Here is a 20,040-nt window from a genome sequence, read left to right as displayed (position 1 = left end):
ACTCCAGTCCAACCCTAAAATACTAATGTACAAATTGATGCAAATCAAACAAAACTATAATGGGTAAGAGGCATGGAGTCTTTGGATGAGCACAGCCTTTAAGGCTGTGATAAAAATTGAGATTTGACTACATAAGACATTAAGGCTTTTAAATAAAGGCTATAAACAAAGGTAAAAACAAATAGTGATGCAGCATAATACTTGGCAAAACTTATAAATCGAGAACTGTAAGACTTTGGATATGTTATATTCTTGAATTAGAACATTCAGTATTATTAAAAATATAATTCTCAAAATAATTGATGGAATAAATGCAGTCCCACTCAATCTCCAGGGGGCTTTTTACAGGAATTGACTTGATTTGGAAGTGTATATAGAGATATACAGAAGAGCTCAAAAATACAAAGCAATCTTGATTAAAAAATTGGGAGACTTATCAGTACCTGACTTTAAGTTTTACTGTAATGGTACTGGTGTAGGATAAACAAATAGACCCTATAATGCAATAGCCTAGAAATAGACCCAAATTTGCAGTCATTTGATTTTCAATAAAGGTACAAAATCAATCCAATTGGAAAAGGGTATTTTTTAATAAATAAGCTGGAACAGCTGGATGTCCATATCAAAATAATAATCCTTAGCCTTTTCCACCAACAATTTTTTAAAATTAAAAATAGATTATAGACATAAAATTAAACCTAATAATTTTAGAAGAAGGTACAGGAAGACTGTGATTTGGGGACTATGCAGAAATTTCTAAGAATACAAAAACACAGATCATAAAATATAGAACTGATACATTAGACTTTATTAAAATTAACTTAAACATTTCAAGAACTGTGATTAGGAAACACACCAGGGAAAAATAATCATAATAAATGCATTGGACAAAGAACTTATTCCAGAATATATAGAGTGCAACTCAAGCCAGCATAATTAGAAAATGGATAAAATATCTGAACATACATAACTAACAAAGATATGTTGAATAGCATCAGTTATTAGGAAAGTGCAAATTAAAGCCACAGCAAGATACTACCTGACACTCATCAGAATGACTAAAATTAAAAAGACTGACAATATACAGTAGGATATGAAGCATCTGGAGTTTTCATACTTTGCTGGCAGGAAAGCAAAGTATTAAAACTGATTTGGAAAATTGGTGGACAATTTCTTAAAAAGCAAAAAATACACTGTACCTACAATATGACCCAGTATTTCTATTCCTAGGTATTTTCCTGGAAGAAATGTAAACATCCATGTGTATAAACAGTGTACATATGTTCATAGTAGATGTAATTTTAATAGCCAGAAAGCTGGAAAAACATTAATACCCACCAGCAAATGAATGAGTATGTAAAGTGTATAATATCTGTACAATGGAAATTAATATAGCAATAAAAAAGAATGGAGTCCTAATGGGGGGGTGGGTACATTCTGTGTGATTGCACTTAGATGAATCATATCAGTCATTTCAAATACAAGAAAAAACAATTATCCTTCATGTTTCCATAATTACATACATCCCTGCTTGTACTTTCTATAACTGAGTTCAGTTCAGGGAACAATGGTTTGTTGAACTTTGATTAACCAAAGAAAAGTAGATCTGTGGTAAGTTCATTATTTGAAAGATGTTTTAAAAATGAGTTTATTTTTTTAGAAGGATTTTGTACCACCAATCAATTCCCCCTCCCCCATGCCCCCTGCCCTACGCCCTGCACGCTTTATTTTATTTTATTTATTCATTTTTTAGAGAATCTTTTTTTTTTTTTTTGTAGATGGACACAACACAATGCCTTTATTTTAATGTGGTGCTGAGAATCAAACCCAGGTCCTACCCGTGCTAGGTGAGCACTCTACCGCTGAGCCACAATCCCAGCCCACACGCTTTATTTTTTGATGCAGGGGATTGAATGCAGAGGCACTTTACTACTGAGCCACATCCCCAGCCCTTTTTATATTTTATTTTGAGTCAGGGTCTCACTAAATTGTTTAAGGCCTCACTAAATTATTGAAGCTAATCTTGAACTTGTGATCCTCCTGCCACAGCCTCCAAGTCACTAGGACTCTGCAGGTGTGCAACACCATGCCAGGCCCACAAATCAAATTCAGAGAACCATTTCACAGTTTGAAACAGAGCTGGTGCTAGTGCAACTCTGAATAAGCTTTGTTGATAATTTATAATTAGTGGTTATTGATGAATCATTGTTGCATTTCTTGCAGAAATGCCTTTCACATTTGATAGAACTTCACCCTCCTGTAATAATTTTACTGTCTTTCAAAATCTGTGGCAAGAATGTTATTTTGATAATCAATTACAATTGATAATCAATTACATTGATTCTCTGCATTATCATCCCTGATCTTTATCAATTCATTATGATCAACTGTGAATTGTTAGTGTTTACTTCTTACATCTTATTTGAAATTTTGGTCATTTAAAAATAAATACAGAGAAAATTGTACAGTATATGAATACACTATTTAACTCACAATTATAAAACAAATAAATACCTGTGTAGCTACCACCCAAATCAAGAGGTAGTAGAGTGAGGTGTAACTGAGTGGTAGAGCACTTGCTTACTGAAGGTCTTGGGTTTAATCCTCAGCATTGCAAGAAACAAAAACAAAAACAAAAAACAAAATATTGTCATCATTCCAGGAGCTCTCCTGTATCTCTTCCTATTTGGAATCCTTGCCCAAACCTTCTCCTGACTTCTATTATAATGTCTGCTTTACTTTTATACCTGTGTGTATATCTCCAAACAAAATACTTCAATTTAATCTGTTTTTGAAATTCATATAAATGGGTTCATTATATGGATATTGTTTTGTGTCACACTTCTAATAACACATGATCATCATCTATATTGCATAAAGCTATCATTCATTTTCATTTGTATGAATATACCATAATTCATTAAAAAAATTTTTTTTGTTAGATTTTTAGGCTACTTCTTAAAACTTTACAGTAAGCCAGGCATAATAGCATGTGCTTTTAGTCCCGGCTATTCAGGATACTGGGGACAGAGGCTCACTTGAACCCAGAAATCAAAGACCAGCTTCAAACAAATTCCCAGAAATTGATAACCTTTTTTTGTTACATTGTTCTGCTTCTTGCCATTTTAATTTTTATAACAAATAGCTCTTAGTACCTTTATTGTTCTGCTTCTTGCCATTTTAATTTTTATAACAAATAGCTCTTAGTACCTTTATATGTATCATGTAATGAAGCCCTCATTTTAGACCTGTGAAATTGTCAGTGTAGCATTCTGTTTTATAAATGAGAAAACAGAGTGTGCTAGAGCTTGTCACTTGTCCACAGTATTTCTAAAGATTACCAGAGTGCCCTATACTTTTAAAAATCTCTGGATAACAGGAGGAGTATCACTCTACACTAATATCAACATCTACACTTGGCTTTAAACACAGCTGAACACATGCCACAGATCCTTAATTTCAAACTCTAAATTCTGAACTTTTCATTCAAGTTCATGCAAGCTGAGTATGCTCACTTTCTGAATTGAGTTAAAATATTTCAGAATTCAAAAACCCCATAATTTAAGAAATTACCTGGTTAAAGATATGCCCCATTGTCCAGTTTTTCAGATCAAGGCTTTATTATTTTTTCTTTGAAAATTGACCTAAAAAGCACTTACATTAAATTGTAGCAAAAATGTAATTTCTTTAAATTTTCAGCATAAAAACTATTTTATACTAGTAGTAGACTGATGTCTTGTAGTTTTGACTTATAGGTGGGAAAAATGAGGATGGGAAACTGATATATTGGTTAATATTTTGACCAGAGAATGCTTACTACTGTTACACTATTCTCATGTTAATCTCATTTTTAAATCAAAAGACTGAGCTTTTAATTCAAGAAGCTCTGCTTGTCACTAGCCAGGTGGCTTTGACTAATTTACTTCAAGCTTTTTAATGAGTAAACTTCACTGTTTAAAGTTCCTTCCTTTTGTAAAAGCTTGTCTCATGAGTCTCTGAGTCAGTGAAATACCTCAATGCTGTAGACAAGTCTGACTCTTTATTTATGGATGGAATGTGCTGAGTTGTGTTTAAAGCCAGGTTTAGAAGTTGATGTTATTAAAGAGTGATACTCCTTTTGCTATCTAGAGTTTTTTTTGTATAAGATTTTTAAAATGGACATGTTTTAAAATGTAATTTCTTTAAATTTTCAGCAGAAAAACTATTTCATACTAGTAGTAGACTAATGTCTTATAGTTTTTGACTTATAGGTGTATATAAGTTTTTGACTTATATACTTCTCAGTTCAAGAAGTGAAAGTAATTACTAGTATAATTATTATTATTTAAATTTTTTTAGTTGTAGATAGAAGCAATGTCTGTATTTTATTTATTTATTTTTTAAATGTGGTGCTGAGGATCAAACCCAGCGCTTCATACATGAGAGGGAAGTGCTCAATCACTGAGTCACAACCCCAGCCCTAGTATATTTATTAGTTGGAATGTCGATTTGTGTGTGTGTGTGTCAGAGAGAGAGAGAGAGAGAGAGAGAGAGAGAGAGATGATTTCAGTAGTCTCTGAGAGTGTCTATAAATGTTTTTATTCATATACTTTTTCTTTTTTTTTGGCATTAACAATTAAACCCAGGGGCACTCTACCACAGAGCTACATCCCTAGTCCTTACAGTGTACATTGCTGAGCCTCACCTTGAATTTGGGATCATCCTGCCTCAGCCTCCAGAGTCACTGGGATTATAGATGGGTACCACTTTGCCAATCTAGATTAATATACTCTTAGAAAACCACCTTGCCCCTCTAGATTTATATACTCTATGAAAAAAAAATTTGAAACGGAAATTTGTTGAGGAATTCAAGACAATAGAATGTATCAATAACACATTCCAAAGCATGTTTGAAACACCTTATCATCTATGTATTTACTTAACAAATAACCCATAAAGTTACAAACATCCCCTGGGTTTGAAAATATCTATTAGAAATACATAGAAGCACAGATTATTGTACTTTAAACAGTATTCTTGAACTAAACATTAAGAGGAAGTATTGTGAATATCATTTTGGGGGGAGGGTGCAGGGGATTGAACCTAGGGCTTTGTGCATGTGAGGCAAACATTTTACTGACTGAGCTATATCCCCAGCCTCCTTGAATATCATCCTTATATGAGAATGGGGAAGTGCTCATTTTAAAATTCACAAAATAAATAGCTTTAATGAGAAGGAAATTTGAACTTGGGAAAATGTGGGAGTGATAAAGTGTTATGGACTGTAAAGTAGAAAAACATTATTTTAAGTTTAAACAGAAGAATCATTTAGTTAAAACAAGAAAGGGAAGTTATAACATTTCCCAATGTTAAATTAATATTTAAAGGTAGTTTTATGGCAATTTATATGTAAATGAGAAAATGATATAAGATGGAATAGACCAAACAGATTTGTAGGCATCAAACTACCTCCTTATGTGTTTGTGTACAATAATCATGAGCATAAATAATTTTCAGTTTCAAGCAAAGGCTTATTTTTTTTTCACAGAATCATTCAAAAGAGATTTCAGGGCTGGGGTTGTGGCTCAGAGGTGGAGCACTTGTCTAGCATGCAAGAGGCACTGGGTTCAATCCTCAGCACCACATAAAATAAAATAAAGATATTGTGTCCACCTATAACTAAATAATAAATATTTAAAAAGTACAAGTTATTGAAAAAGATTTCATTTCACAATTTCTGTTTTTTAAAGAAAACATTTCTAGTTGTAGATACACAATAACTTTATTTTATTTATTTATATGTGGTGCTGAGGATCAAACCCAGTGCCTCACACCTGCCAGGCAAGCCTCTACCACTGAGCTACAACTCTAGCCTTCACAATGACTTCTTATTGGCCAAAGTCTTTGATCTGGGTAGAGTTAAACTTCTTAGAGAGCAATCCCCAATCAGTGGCTACTTAGTTACAGTTAGGAGCAAGAAGTTCTGGTGTGCTGTTGCACAGTGGGCAACTAGACAGAACAGTATGTTCTGAACATTTCGGAAAGCTAGAAGAAAGGATTTTGATAATTTTCTTCATAAAGGAATAGTAAATGAGGCATAAGTATGTTTAAACATACAAGGTGTACATGTATCAAAAAATTACATGTTGGGGCTGGGGGTGTGGCCTAGTGGTAGAGTGCCTGCCTTACACGTGCAAGGTCCAGGGTTCGATCCTCAGCACCACATACAAATAAATAAATAAGATAAAGTGATTGTGTACAACTACAAAAAATAAATTTTTAAAAAAATTACATGTTGTGCCATTAACATGTTTGTGTGTATGTATGTATTTTCACTACTGTAGATTGAACTCAGGGATGCTTTACTACTGAGCTATATCCCTATCCTTTTTTATTTTTTATTTTGAGACAGGGTCTCACTAAGTGGCTTAGGGCTTCTCTAAGTTGCTGAGACTGGCCACATACTTGGAATCCTCCTGCCTCAGCCTGTCAGTTCACAAGGATTACAGGTGTGTGCCACTGCATCCAGACAATATGTATACTTTTTATGTTTTTATGTATCAGTTAAAAAATAGATTTAATTAAAATAATAGAGCTACACTGAAACAGTGTTCTTGGATACTGATGTGTGTTTTTTTTTTTTTTTTTAATTTTTAACATTTATTTTTTAGTTCTTGGCAGACACAACATCTTTGTTGGTATGTGGTGCTGAGGATCGAACCCGGGCCGCACACATGCCAGGCGAGCGAGTTACCGCTTGAGCCACATCCCCAGCCCCTGATGTGTGTTTTTTATTTAATGAAACTGGAGATTGAACCCAGTGTGTCAAGTGTGCTGATTTTGTGAAGTTAGCTATTTCCTCTTGTATTCCATCTTAAAGATGGGTTAGAGGAATAAGTGAAGCATACAGTCTTTTGAGCTAATAAAACCTCAGACTATTTACCTAATTTAGTGGACAAAGCCAGCCTTTTCCTGGATTTAGACTTTGGTTGAAAAAGGTTTATTCATCCTGCTTAAAATAGGCATTCCAGGCTCTAAATTCTAATTATGGCAGGAATGTAGATTTTTCTTTCTTCTGTTTATCTTTGAACATGTTTTAATTTTAATATCTCATTTCCTATATAGCATGATAGGACTCTGTCAAATCATGGTGCAGAATTTATGCCTTTTTGTTCACATCTGTGACATTGAGTATGTGTTCACTTATCTTCACTAAAGATCTTCATCTACACAAATATAAAAATCTATTTTTAAAGTTTAAAGAGTCATGGCATTGTTCAGCAAAAGGGAGAAATTCATTTTGCTTAATAATTAGGGTTCTGTGATACTATAATATGGTTGTTAATGGTTTATAGCGGGCACACCTTCTAAATGTATGAGATTTCTTTCAAACATTTATGAATACGTGATTTATGTGTCTCCATTTTTGACAAAAATGTTAACATCCCTTTGAATAATTAAATGAAGTAGACTTTGATCTTTTCATTTCAAAGATGGCTGTTTTTCTTCACTCTGCCTACCTTTTTAACCTTTATATCCATTCTTCTTGAAAACATTGCCTCTACTTGTTGACTCTGCTAATTAGTTTCACTTACATGTCAAGCTAATGTAATCTGAATTCTGCCCATGCTTTTTCACGTTGGTGGTCAGGACCACTAAATATCTTTTTGCTACAAAATCTAATGGACAGTTCTCCTATCACAGTGGCAGTTAATCCTGTTACCTACTTCCTCCTTGAAAAAGACTCCAGTGATAACCACATTTAATTACTTTTCCTTTTTTCTTTCATTCTGGTAATACCCAGCCTCTTTGTGGACTTCTCTTTCTCTGCCTCACATAAATTAGTTATTTCTCAGTTTTCTGTTAAGACCTCTTTGCTTCTCATGCTACTATTTCCCCTCTATTATTATCATTGCTTTAGTCAATCTGCTGAAGCAGGTACGCTGCTGATTCTGAAACTTCTCTTGGCTTCAGATCTGTATATCCAGTTGTCTATTGGACATCTTCACTTGACTGTCGTAGGAGAATAAAAGTGATATGGATCACTTTTAGCTTTGGGCTAAAAAGGGAGAGACATTGCCTCCCAAACAAACTTCAGGTGCATGGGTGTAACTGGTCTTAGGGATTACAGGAACCACTTTGGGCTTCTTCTTCTCTTTTGTCTCTGCTTATCAGTATTAAGATCCCAGAAATTTAGTTTACTTATTTATTTTTTGTGGTGCTGAGGATTGAACTCAGAGTCTTGTACATACTAGGCTCTACTACTAGCTGCATCCTCAGCCCTGTCAGAACTGTCTTCTATATGAGGGTGGATCATGGCTCACCAAAGTCATTATTGTGACAATTGTAAATCAGAAGTAGGTCCACTCTTTGTCCAATTCCAGATAGAAAATTGCCTGACAAGGATTGTTTTTGGCATAGCAGGACATAAAGTATCTTGACTGATATTCATTCTGGTGGGGGTGGGGATCTACTGACTCAATTCACAGAAGGAAGCTAACTTAACCCCTGTCCAACTTTTGTGTATAATTCTAATTTCAGTGGATAAGGTGATAATTTTAGTTTTTTGATGAACCATACCTCCTTGATTATCTTCTTAGAGTTGATTGCTGTCACTTTGGTTATCTATGAGAACTGAAGGAATATGAAAATGTTGATCAGTGTTTCTTCTTGGAAATAGACTTATGTACAGTAATCATAATGTTCTAATTAGTGATTTAAAAACAATAAAATAATTAATACTTTTATATATAAAATGGAATTTACCAGGAAGGCAAGGTTTTCTGTTTTCACTATAACATTTGACTTTCAAGAATTAATTAAAAGATAATTTGTTGAATGAGTATCCATTTGTTAAAAGGTTTTCATTGTTTACTCTTTTGGGTATATTTACTCTTAGTTTTATTACAGATTTAAGAAGTAAGAGCTTCTAAGTTTAAATAACGTTAACTTACTTTCATGTTTTTTTTCTTTTTTTCCTAGACTACCTGTTATAGGCCCTGGGTCAGGAGAGCAATTTTGTACCTTCCTGCTGGTTCAGAAACAAGTCTCTGTAGAACCAGAAGCAAAGAAAAGGAAACAATCTGACTTTTTTCTTATACTGACTATATATAAGATACTTGACTTCCAAGAACAAAGGCAGTGAAATACAATTTTTGTTTTGATTGAATATTCATCACATTGAGGATCATACTTTGTGGAGCTTCCTGAAGTGAGATTTGGAACCTTCATTGGTGCTCATTTATACCTTGGACTGTAAGCATGAGTGAATTCTGGTTGTGTTTCAACTGCTGTATTGCAGAACAGCCTCAGCCTGTAAGTATGAAGTAATGTTTGTATAGAGTGGGTGGGGTGCTTCTTAAATATACTCACACTGAGACTTGGGACCCTCAGAGCAATTGCAGGGCAATTCTAGGGGTATTGCCAGGAATAGTTCTGTGGAACTCCAAACATCCATTTAAAAGGAGAGATTAATGTGTTCTGAGTAAATACAATGTGTTAAGAACTGTGCTAGATCATTGTATATGACTGGACAGCTGTGGTGTTCCCATACATAGACAGCTTCTGGAGGAACAGTGAGAGGAAAAGGAGACAACAGCCTGAGGCCAAGCAGCCAGGTCAGGCTTTGACATCAGTGGGTGGAAGATGATAGCAGCCAAGTTCCCTTCATATGCTTCTCAACATACCATCTTATTTTTAATCACAGCAACCCTCTGAGGAAGGTGCCATTATCCTTACTTTTCAGTTGATAACATAACTTTTTTTGCTCATGGTATTGGGATGGTAAGTGGTCTTGGTTGATTCATCACATATGCCACACTTTTGTGCCTTCTTATCTGTGCACATATTCTACCAAAACCCTGCCTGACAACCCCCAAATTATTGTTTGTCTTTGAAGATGCCTAATCAGAAGTTACCAGTTTCCTTTGTAAAATTTTCCCAGCTTTCCCCTAACTTAGATAATACCTCATCTGTATTCCTATAGCCCAGAGCCTTTTGCATAGTGAATAACTGTTATGCAGTCCCACCACATTCTGAATTCTTTAGGAACTTGATCATATCACTTTGTGTCTTCAGAATTAATTATTCTACCTTGGCGAATGTAGGTGTACATACCAGCTGTCTGTCTGTCTGGCTAGCTGAGTAAGTGTATTCATTGTTGGGTTTTTTAGGCTTGTTATTTGTTTTGGGGTGCTACAGATCAAACCCAAGGCCTTGCACATGCTAATCAAGTACTCTACCACTGTGCTATACTCCCAGTTTTTCTTATTTTTTCTTTTGAGACAGGGTTCAAGTTGCCCTGGTTGGCCTCAAACTTGCCATCTACTTCCTGAGTAGCTGGGATGACAGTGTGTGCTACCATACTCTACTCAGTTTTGTAACAATACAAAAGGAAGATGTGAGTTAAATTAAAAAATATAATTGCACATATAATACATAAATGAATTCTTACGATAAAGATTAATACAGTGTAACTGGATGTGGTGGTACATACCTGTAATTGCAGTGACTTGGGAGGCTAAGACAGGATTGCAAGTTTGAGGCCAGCCTCAGCAACTTAGTGAGGCTTTAAGCAACTAGTGTGACTCTGTCTCAAAATAAAAAGGGCTGGGGATGTGGTTCAGTGGTAAAGGGCCCCTGGGTTTAATCCCTGGTACCACCTCCACCCCCACCAAAAAAAAAAAAAAAAAAAGAAAGAAAAATTTATACAGGGCAGACAAAAGAGAAAAATTAAAAATGAGAATAATCTTTTTTATTTGCTTCTCCAATCTCAGTGGTTCACCTTTTAGAGATTGGTATTTATTTCTCTTAGTTAATATATATGTGTATATTTATATAAGTTTTATTAATTTCTATAATTACAGCATTTGTAGTATTTTTGACATAACCATATGGTCGCACATTTAATTTTTCTGTTGATACTTATTATTTGTAATGTGTTATTTTAATTTGTACTTACCAGGTTAGTAGAGAGGTTAAAAATCTTTTTCATATATTTAGTGTAAATTTGTATGTTTCTTCTGTCATCAAATTGTCTATTGATAGTCTTTATAATTTTTAGATGGATTGTTTGACTTTGTCTATTTTTATAGCTTCAAATGTGCTGTGGTTAATAACCCTATGTATTGTAGGTGTTTCTCTGAGTATCTTTCAGCTTTTTCTATAGCATTGTGGCATCTTTTATGATAGACAAGTTTTCCTTAAGAATACCTTTATTATAATATTTTAAAGACCTGCTGCGCTGTTTTCTTATTCTACTTTAATAATTTAAAGTTTCTTACATTTAGCTCTTTGATCAACACAGAATGGAAGATGGACTTTAATGTGGTGTGAGGGAGTCTGAAACTTTTTACATGCTAATCAGATATCTTAAAACAGTTTATTAATGGCACTGCCATACTGTTTTGTGTGTGTGCACACGTACTAGGGTTCAAACACAGGTTCTTGTTCGTGCTAGCTAAGCTGGCCTCCTGTACTGCCATTTTCTCTATGAACACGTCTCTGATGGATCTGGGAAGAGTTTGGGTTGTTGGTTTTTTCCTCCATCATTATGCCCAGGTAGGTCTCACACCTATTAGCTCAAGATATCCTTCCTGGGCTGGGGTTGTAGCTCAGTGGTAGAGTATTTGCCTAGCACGTGTAAGGCAAATCCTCAGCACCACATAAAAATAAGTAAATAAAAAATGCTTCTTCAGCCTCTTGAGTAGTTGGGGCTACAGGCATGTAGCATCATGCCTGGCTTCTCATACTTTCAGGGTTTTTTGGTAGTTGCAGATGGAAAGCATTTATTTATTTATTTTGATTCATTTATTAATTAGTTATTTGGTGCTAAGGACCAAACCCAGTGCCCATACCTCAAGTGCTCTGCCACTGAGCTACAGCCCCAGCCCCTCCTATACTGTTTTTTTTTTTAATTGTTTTTAGTTGTACATGAACACAATATCTTTTTGTTTTATTATTTATTTTTATGTGGTGCTGAGGATCGAAACCAGTGCCTCCCACGTGGCAAATGCTCTACCACTGAACTACAACCCCCCAACACCCCCATACTGTTTTTTTTTTTTAAGGGAGAGAGAGAGAAAGAGAGAATTTTTTAATATTTATTTTTTAGTTTTCGGCGGACACAACATCTTTGTTTGTATGTGGTGCTGAGGATTGAACCCAGGCCGCACGCATGCCAGGCGAGCGCGCTACTGCTTGAGCCACATCCCCAGTCCCATACTGTTTTAATTGTTATCATTACCTAGTATGTTTTGCTTTCATAGGGAAGTTTTTTCTTTTTTGACTGTATTGGTAATGTCTTTTTTTTTGGGGGGGGGGGGGAGGTGGATTGTGGTTACATGTTTCTTCATTATGTTATTTTTCATATTTTTCTTCATATGAGATACTGTATAATGCATATTTTATTTTTTATTTATTTGTTTGCTTCTTTGGGGGTACCAGGGATTGAACTCAGGGGCACTCAACCACTGAGCCACATCTCCAGCCCTATTTTGCATTTTATTTAGAGACAGGGTCTCTCTGAGTTGCTTAGTGCCTCACTTTTGCTGAGGCTGGCTTTGAACTCACTATTCTCCCGCCCCGTCTCAGCCTCTGGAGGTGCTGAGATTAGAGGCGTGTGCCACTGAGCCTGGCCATATTTTAAAATCTTATGGCTGTTTTTAAGATTGCATTGAGTTGAGAGGAATTTTTTTAGTAATCCCACAGAAAGGCATGGCTTATATCTTCATTTATGTAGACCTTTTATGTTCTTTTTAGTGAATTTTTTTTAAAAAAATTTTTTGATAGTTGTAGATGGACAGTGTATTTATTTTATTTGTATGTCTTTATTTTATTTGTTTTATTTTTATGTAGTTGAACCTAGTGCCTCACATTGCGCTAGGCAAGCACTCTGCCACTGAGACACAGCCCCAGTTCCTCTCTTAGTGAAGTTTTAAGATTAAGATTTCAGGGGCTGGGGATGCCTCAGCACCACATACCAACAAAGATGTTGTGTCCGCCGAGAACTTAAAAAAAAAAAAAAAAAAGATTAAGATTTCATCATATTAGTTTGCACATTTCTTGTTAGATTTATTGTAGATGTTTTATAGATTTTTATTCTGAATTTCTGTTTTTCTGTTACTTTTCCTAATTACTAGTTTGTAGGAAGCTCACAATTTCTAAATGCTATTTTTTTTTATCCAGACTCATTAAAACACTTAAATGAGTTTAATAGTACTTTAATTGATTAAATTTGTCCTCTGAATATTTCCAGATAGTGATTGTTTTAGTTGTTTCTGATATTTAAGCCTTTTCTCCTTCATTATCTGGGACCTGCACTATGACATCAAATAGTGTTAGCAATAGTTGAATATTCTTGTTTAACCTGACTTTAATAGGAAAAAAGTCCTAATACTTAATCATGAAATAAAAGAATATGTTTGGGCATTTTTAATGACTGCATATGCATATCAGTTATTGTGTATAGTTTATAATACATGGTATCATCGAAGAATGTGTTTTTAACACTGTTTTTAAAAAGTTTGTGAGACATTTGAGTCCTCTTACCACATGTTTTGGAAGGTGGGTATGCCTTGTAATTTTATGTTGAACATGACATATAGGGTGAAAGGAACCAAGGTAAATGATCCTTTAGTGTGAGGTTTTATACCTGTCTGGCTATAGGTTAGGCCCTTGTACTATTTGGTATAGCTGTAGGTGTCAGAGGATAAAATTTCCTCCAGTGTTCTTGTTTTGGCTTCCTTTGTCTTCGGTTTTCCTTGAGACCTCTTCTTAAATAAGGTCTGGGTGTTTAGTTGTTTCATTTGTAATCTGTTATTCAGGAGCCCTGTAGATGTGGTTGTAAGGTGTAGGGAGAGGAGCATTACATAGTGCTAGGATTAGGTCTCATTCTGAGTGAGCCTGGGCCACTGGACTATGACTTCCACGGAGTGCTTCCCAGTCTCCCCCCCCCCCCCATCTCTTAGGTGACACAAAAGAGACTAGAAAGGATTAGAGATGGGCATTTCCCTTCCCCCATGGTAGGTAGTTTCTGGTAAAAACTCTAATTGGTTAGGTTTTGGTAAGATAGTTGCTCTTGAGGGCAGACCTTGTTAAGAACAGATTGCTGTGCCTTATTCAACATGGCTGTCTTTCACCACTTTTGTTGAAACCCAGGGGATTTTTCTCCTATCTCCATTGCAGGAATCTGGTGACGTTCTTGATGATGATTACCACATATGTGTAGGGGTTTCTGCCAGACTGCCTACCCCACTGGAGTTGTTAATTCTCAAACTTGTCCATATTGAGTTGCCAGCAGTACATCTATTGGAATTCAGGCTTTTGTTCCTTTTTTTTTTTTTTTTTTTTTGTAATTTTTTTTTAGTGGTCAGTGAGCATTTATCCATTTATCTGTCTGTCTGTTTATATGTGATGCTAAGAACCGAGCCCAGTGCCTCACACATGATAGGCAAAGTGCTCTACCAATGAGCTACAAACCAAACCATTGAGTTTAGGCTTTCCTACTTAAGTACTAGAACCTGTGGCAGCTTCTGCTATGGTAGTTTGTGACTGTACCCACCACCTGTCTCTTCAAGACATCCCTTTGGAACAGCCATTTTCTCTATGAACATGTCTCTGGTGGATCTGAGAAGAGTTGTTGGTTTTCAGTTTGTTCAACACTTGTATGGATAGAAGTGATGATTTCCAAGTGTCTTATGTACCAGACAGTCAATCTGCCAGAGGTCAGATTGCAATAGTTTTAAAGATTGATTGATTGATTGCCAGTTATCACAGTAAAGTAAATTCTATTCAGGAATGTGATAGAGGTATACTATATTCATTCATAGCTAAAATAGACACATGAGGAATTAAGTAGCTGGAGCATGAGGCCTTAGGGTTATAAGATATCAGAAATACATTTTCTTCACAGAAAGACATTGCAATTGAGTGCTTTGCATACCACATTTAACATGTCAGTTATTTTTAATAAATACATACTTATGTTAAATATTTCTCCAGATTCCACGGACATCTGATTTCTTTACATTTTTGACTTTTGAGAAAAAGTACATAGAACTTCACAGGCTGTGTGATCACTATAGTGGAAGAATAGTATGCCTTGGCGTCAGCAAACAGATTTAAAGAATGTCTCTTAAGTTTTATAAAGCCATATGTTTGCTCTTATGGTTGGCAGCATCAAGACTGCTGTTTCTGAAAGCAAATTGTCATCTCTGAAGTTTTCTGAAGTATTTACTAAAGCTGAGTGCTGCATGCCAGTTCTCCTACTCATGTTTTATTACCCCTTGCTCTTGCACATTCCATGTGTGAAAAAGGAACTGCCCAATATTGGGGAGAAAATAGAAAGCATTTTTCTGAGTTGTAGCATAAGAATCATTTTTCTCTTCCTACTCATTTATGTTAACACAGTACAATACACAGTATAATAGTGTCCAGTGTTTTGAGTCTTAGTAATCCAAAACTTTTTACTTAACTATAAATGCTGAATTGGTGTTGCTAGATACAACTGAGATTTTAAATTATATGGTTGCTGCCTTGCAGCTACCCAGCTGAGCTACATCTGCCTCCCTTTTATCTTTTATTTTGAGACTAAGGTCTTGCTTAGTTGTTGAGGCTCACCTCAAACTTACTATCCTCATTCCTTAGCCTCCCAAGTCGATAGGATTACAGGTGTGCACCACTATGTCTGGTGCAATTTAATTTTTTAAAAAATGAGTTGTCAGCGGACAGCAGTGATAATTTGCGGGGTTAGGAATTGAACCCAGAGCCTCAAATGCTAAGCAAGCACTCAACCACTGAGCTAGCCCAGGGTTTTTAAAATTTGAACTTAATGAAAACTTTTAAACATTTAAAAATAGGCAATAGTATAATGAACCCCATTTCTTAGCTTTGATAATTTCAAGTCTTATCTAATCTTTGTCTTGTACCGTCTACTTTCCCCTTTCCTGTATTATTTCAAATTCAAACTCAAATTGTTACGTGACTTTACCAATGAACATTTAGTAATCATCTTTTGAAGATAAGGACTCAATGCAACTGCAATACTGTTAAGATACCAAAAGAATGAATTTTTTGATGTTGTTTTTCTTCCAGGGATTGAACCTAGGGGCTCTTGACCACTGAGCCATATACCCAGCTCTTTTTATTTTTATTTTGGGACGGAGTCTTGCTAACTTGCTTAATTTAAAAGGGTTTGTTTTACATGTAAATATACAGTGCAGTAAATTTTTAGGACACAAATATATTGTGAAGTAGTAATTACTCAAGAAATAGGACATTACCAAAACTCCAGTAGCCTCTGGTGTCCTTTCTAGCTAGATCCATGCTGTCGGTGTAGAACTGTGAACAATGCTGTTTTGTGTGTTTGTTTGATTTTCTTTTTCTTTCTCTTTGATATTGGGGATTGAACTCAGGGGTGCTCTACCATAGAGCTGTGCTATCCCAGTCCTTTTTATTTCTTATTTTGAGACAGGGCCTCCTAAGTTGCTAAGGCTGACCTTAACCTTGGAACTCAGCCATAAAGAAATGGTATATGCCTTAGCCTCCAGAATCACCAGTATTATAGGCTTACCCCTATAATATTTTATTTTGTGCATTTGTAGCCTGGAAATTGTGTGTGTGAATTCCTGGCTCTAAAATTACTAGCTGTAAAGTTTAAGGATGTTCACTTTTATCATGAAGACCATGTTGTTTAAAAATTTGGTGTTACCATTTACATTCCCAACGGCAATTTGAATGTTTCATTTTGACATATCCTCATTAACGTATGGTATTTTCATACTTTAAAATATTTTTAAATAGGGGAAGACTAGTAATATCTCTTTGAAGTTTAGTTTTGTATTGTCTTGCATACAAATAATACTGGCTTAGAGTGGACAATAATACTGGCTTAGATTTTTAAGCCTCAGGGTTATAAACAAAGAGATTTCTTGAAATAAAATTCCCTAGTTGAGCCCTTCTACACTTTTGTTCATCAGTGTATTCCATTTATGTTACAGTAAAAGATCAGTCTTTCAGATTCTTCTAAAGACATTTAGACAAATTAAAGCAGATTAAGTGAAGGTATTATGTTATAACATCTTTTCATTTTTGTATTTAGTTTCAAATATGATTAAGCATTAATATAATTCATTTTCTACTTTCTGTGTTTTGGTAGCTCTTGTAGAAATAATTAATAGCCCACAGGTCAGTCTGAATTGGGAGACCTTGAAATGATGAAAAGTGAAAATAATAGTTGTAATTTTTTTTCCTTATATTCTAGCAAAAAAAATTTAGTACAGGTAAGCACATTCCATGTTGTAAGCCATTATGGAACATATAATCTGTGATGCTTACGGAACAGTTAGCGTGCAACTATAAAGTCAAGAAACACTGATTATATTATCTTTAAATTTTTTTTAAATTTGTTGATAAGACTTTTATTTATGTGGTGCTGAGTATTAGATATGGAAAATGACAAACCCCCAAAATAGTGAGACCTTGTAGAAGGGGAGTGGGAAGGAAAGCCATACATTGAGAGCATTGATCCTTTTCCAATACATTCTTTTCCGGTATTAAAACAAACCCTGGGGAAGAGGTGTCCATCAAACCTAGAAAGGCAGTCTCTGGGAAGAGGCCAAAGCATTAATCTTTCCGTAAACAAATCCTTTCCAGATACTGACCTCAGGCCCTCCATCAGGTCCAGTAACATAAATTCCAGAGACTGACTGCTGACCCTAGAGTTCCTCCCATTTCACCCGGTGAAACAGACCTCAAATTCCTGAGTGCTCAAGCTGACATGCTCATTAATTAAGTCACCTCTCAGTATAATCTACATAAGCCCAGACCCTTCGTTTGTTCAGTGGCTTATTTTCCACCAGGAAGGTGGGTTCATTCCCCTAGGTGTAATCCTGTTTCTCAATAAGGCTGAAATGATCTGTGAAGTTTGCGTCCAGCCTGGTCTCTTTGTTCTAACGCTGAGCATTGACCCTAGTGCCTCACACATGCCAGGCAAGTGTGCTACCGCTGAGTCCCAGCACCAGCCCTAGCCCTGATTATGTCATCTTTGTTATGACAAAAACAATTATCTTGAAAAGGAAAAGAAACGAAACTCAAGAAAAAACTTCTTAGAATGGTGGGGAGGCCCAGGCCTCTTACCCCAGTGACTTGGGAAGCTGAGGCAGGAGGATTGCAAATTCAAAGCCAGCCTCAGCAATGGTGAAGCACTAAGCAACTCAGTGAGAGACCCTGTCTCTAAATAAAATACAAAATAGGGCTGGGGATGTGGCTCAGTGGTTGTACTCCTGAGTTCGATCCCCAGTGCCCCCACATCCCCAAATGAGTTGTGGATATGGTTCAGGGGTGAAGTGATGACCCCCCTCCCCCACCAAAAAAAACCCAAAACTTTTTGATAAACAGAAAGAAAAAAAGCTGGGCTGGGGCTCAGCTGTAGCACACATGCCTAGCATGTGTGAGGTACTGGGTTCGATTCTCAGCACTACATTTAAATAAATAAAATAAAGATCTATCAACAACTTAAGAAAAAAAGCTATTGTCAAATAATTTTTTTAAATATGCTTATTAAGGGGCTGGGGAAATAGCTCAGTTTGTAGAGTACTTGCCTCGCATGCACAAGGCCCTGGGTTCAGTCCTCAGCACTACCAAAAAACCCCCTAAATGCTTATTAAATAAGCCCCGTTTTTTTTTATTGTTGTTGTTCTGTAAATCCATTGTGGTGTATCCTTAAGTTCATAAACTTTGTCATCTAAAAGTGTTAAATGGAGTCTCTTGAGCTATTAAGTGTCAGGTTTCTGAATACCAAACATTTCTTAAAAGATCTACTGTTTGCAAATTATCTTGCCACATTTGGGAGATTGTTGTGCTTATTTAGAAAGCACAGCCTTTATTTGCAAGTTCTGTCTTGTGAGAATGGTGTGAAGATCAGCATCATTTTATAAGGTCACAGAATTCTTAAAATGACTAAAATACAGTTGCTTCTATAACACCAGCAGCATGAAATTTTTTTTTTCCCTTGGATCTTATAAGAAACCTAGACATTGAAAGAACGAAGAGGATTAAGTCTTTTATGTTTAGAGAAGTATGAGTGGATCTCATTTGACCTTGGTGTATCCAAATAAGAATGAAGGGAATACTGATAAGGAACTCCAATTTTATTCATTTTAAATTAGTAGAAGGAAGGAGAGCTCAAGGTAATGCTTTGGTATATAGAGAATAAAATGTTTATGGCACATGTATAATTTGTCACTAAAGACAAGTTAGGCTTAAGTATTATGTGGGACTAAGTAATGTAGTATTTTTTAATAATTATCTGGGGCTGATATTTTATGATTCTATAGCATACTGAACGTTTAATATAATTTTTGCAGTGCTGGATATTGAACCCAGGGTCTCTTTAATGCTAGGCAAGCACACTCCCACTGAGCTACACCTGCAGCGTCATGTACTAAACATTTTAAAAGCACTTTTTAAGAATCTTGTTCATTTGAAATGCAAACATATGGTAAAAACTATTTTGCTTTTCATTCTTTTCTGCCTTAAGCATAATTATAACAAGTAGGGATTATTGTAGATAACTTTATTGACAAATTCCAGCAGAGATCACAGCTCTTTTCAAGTACTAAGTAATCTAAAGTTTGGTCAGGTCTCTTATTGCCTTTATACTTAGTAAAAATTCTTAGATATTTCTAGGACTTGTGATTCATCTACTTTTGCAGATTTGGCTTTCTTTAAGTTCCTTAGAAAGTTTTTTTGTTCTTATTTGTTTATTTCTATGGTCCTGAGAATTGAACCTAGCACCTTGCTCATGTTAATAAGCACTCAATCACTGTACTATACGCATAGTGGTAACTTGTTTGTTCATATTCTTTTGTTTATTAAGGGGGATATCATTTTCTTTTCATCTGTGTCCTATTTTTATTTCAGTATTTTTTAAAATATTTTTTTTTTAGCTGTAGATGGACACAATATCTTTGTTTGTTTGTTTATTTATTTTTATGTGGTGATGAGGATTGAACCCATGGCCTCATACATGCAAGGCAAGCGCTCTACTACTGAGCCACAGCC

The 20,040-nt window shown here is 35.5% G+C and overlaps 1 protein-coding gene across 2 annotated transcripts in view; it reads left to right on the top strand.

The window, feature by feature from the left end:
- Positions 1 to 20,040, top strand: part of Cdc42se2 (CDC42 small effector 2) — an 85,626-nt gene that overhangs the window by 45,190 nt on the left and 20,396 nt on the right. For both annotated transcript variants that reach the window (XM_026400162.2, XM_026400160.2), the window contains one exon: positions 8,962 to 9,294. In XM_026400162.2, the coding sequence (XP_026255947.1) occupies positions 9,241 to 9,294 (54 nt within the window). In that variant the 5' untranslated portion in view covers positions 8,962 to 9,240. The remainder of the gene's footprint in view (positions 1 to 8,961; positions 9,295 to 20,040) is intronic.

This window comes from Urocitellus parryii, chromosome 1 (assembly GCF_045843805.1).
Source record: "Urocitellus parryii isolate mUroPar1 chromosome 1, mUroPar1.hap1, whole genome shotgun sequence".
Taxonomy (NCBI): domain Eukaryota; kingdom Metazoa; phylum Chordata; class Mammalia; order Rodentia; family Sciuridae; genus Urocitellus; species Urocitellus parryii.
The sequence above is the reverse complement of the archived record's forward strand: the minus strand, read 5'-3'. Positions and strand labels throughout refer to the sequence as shown.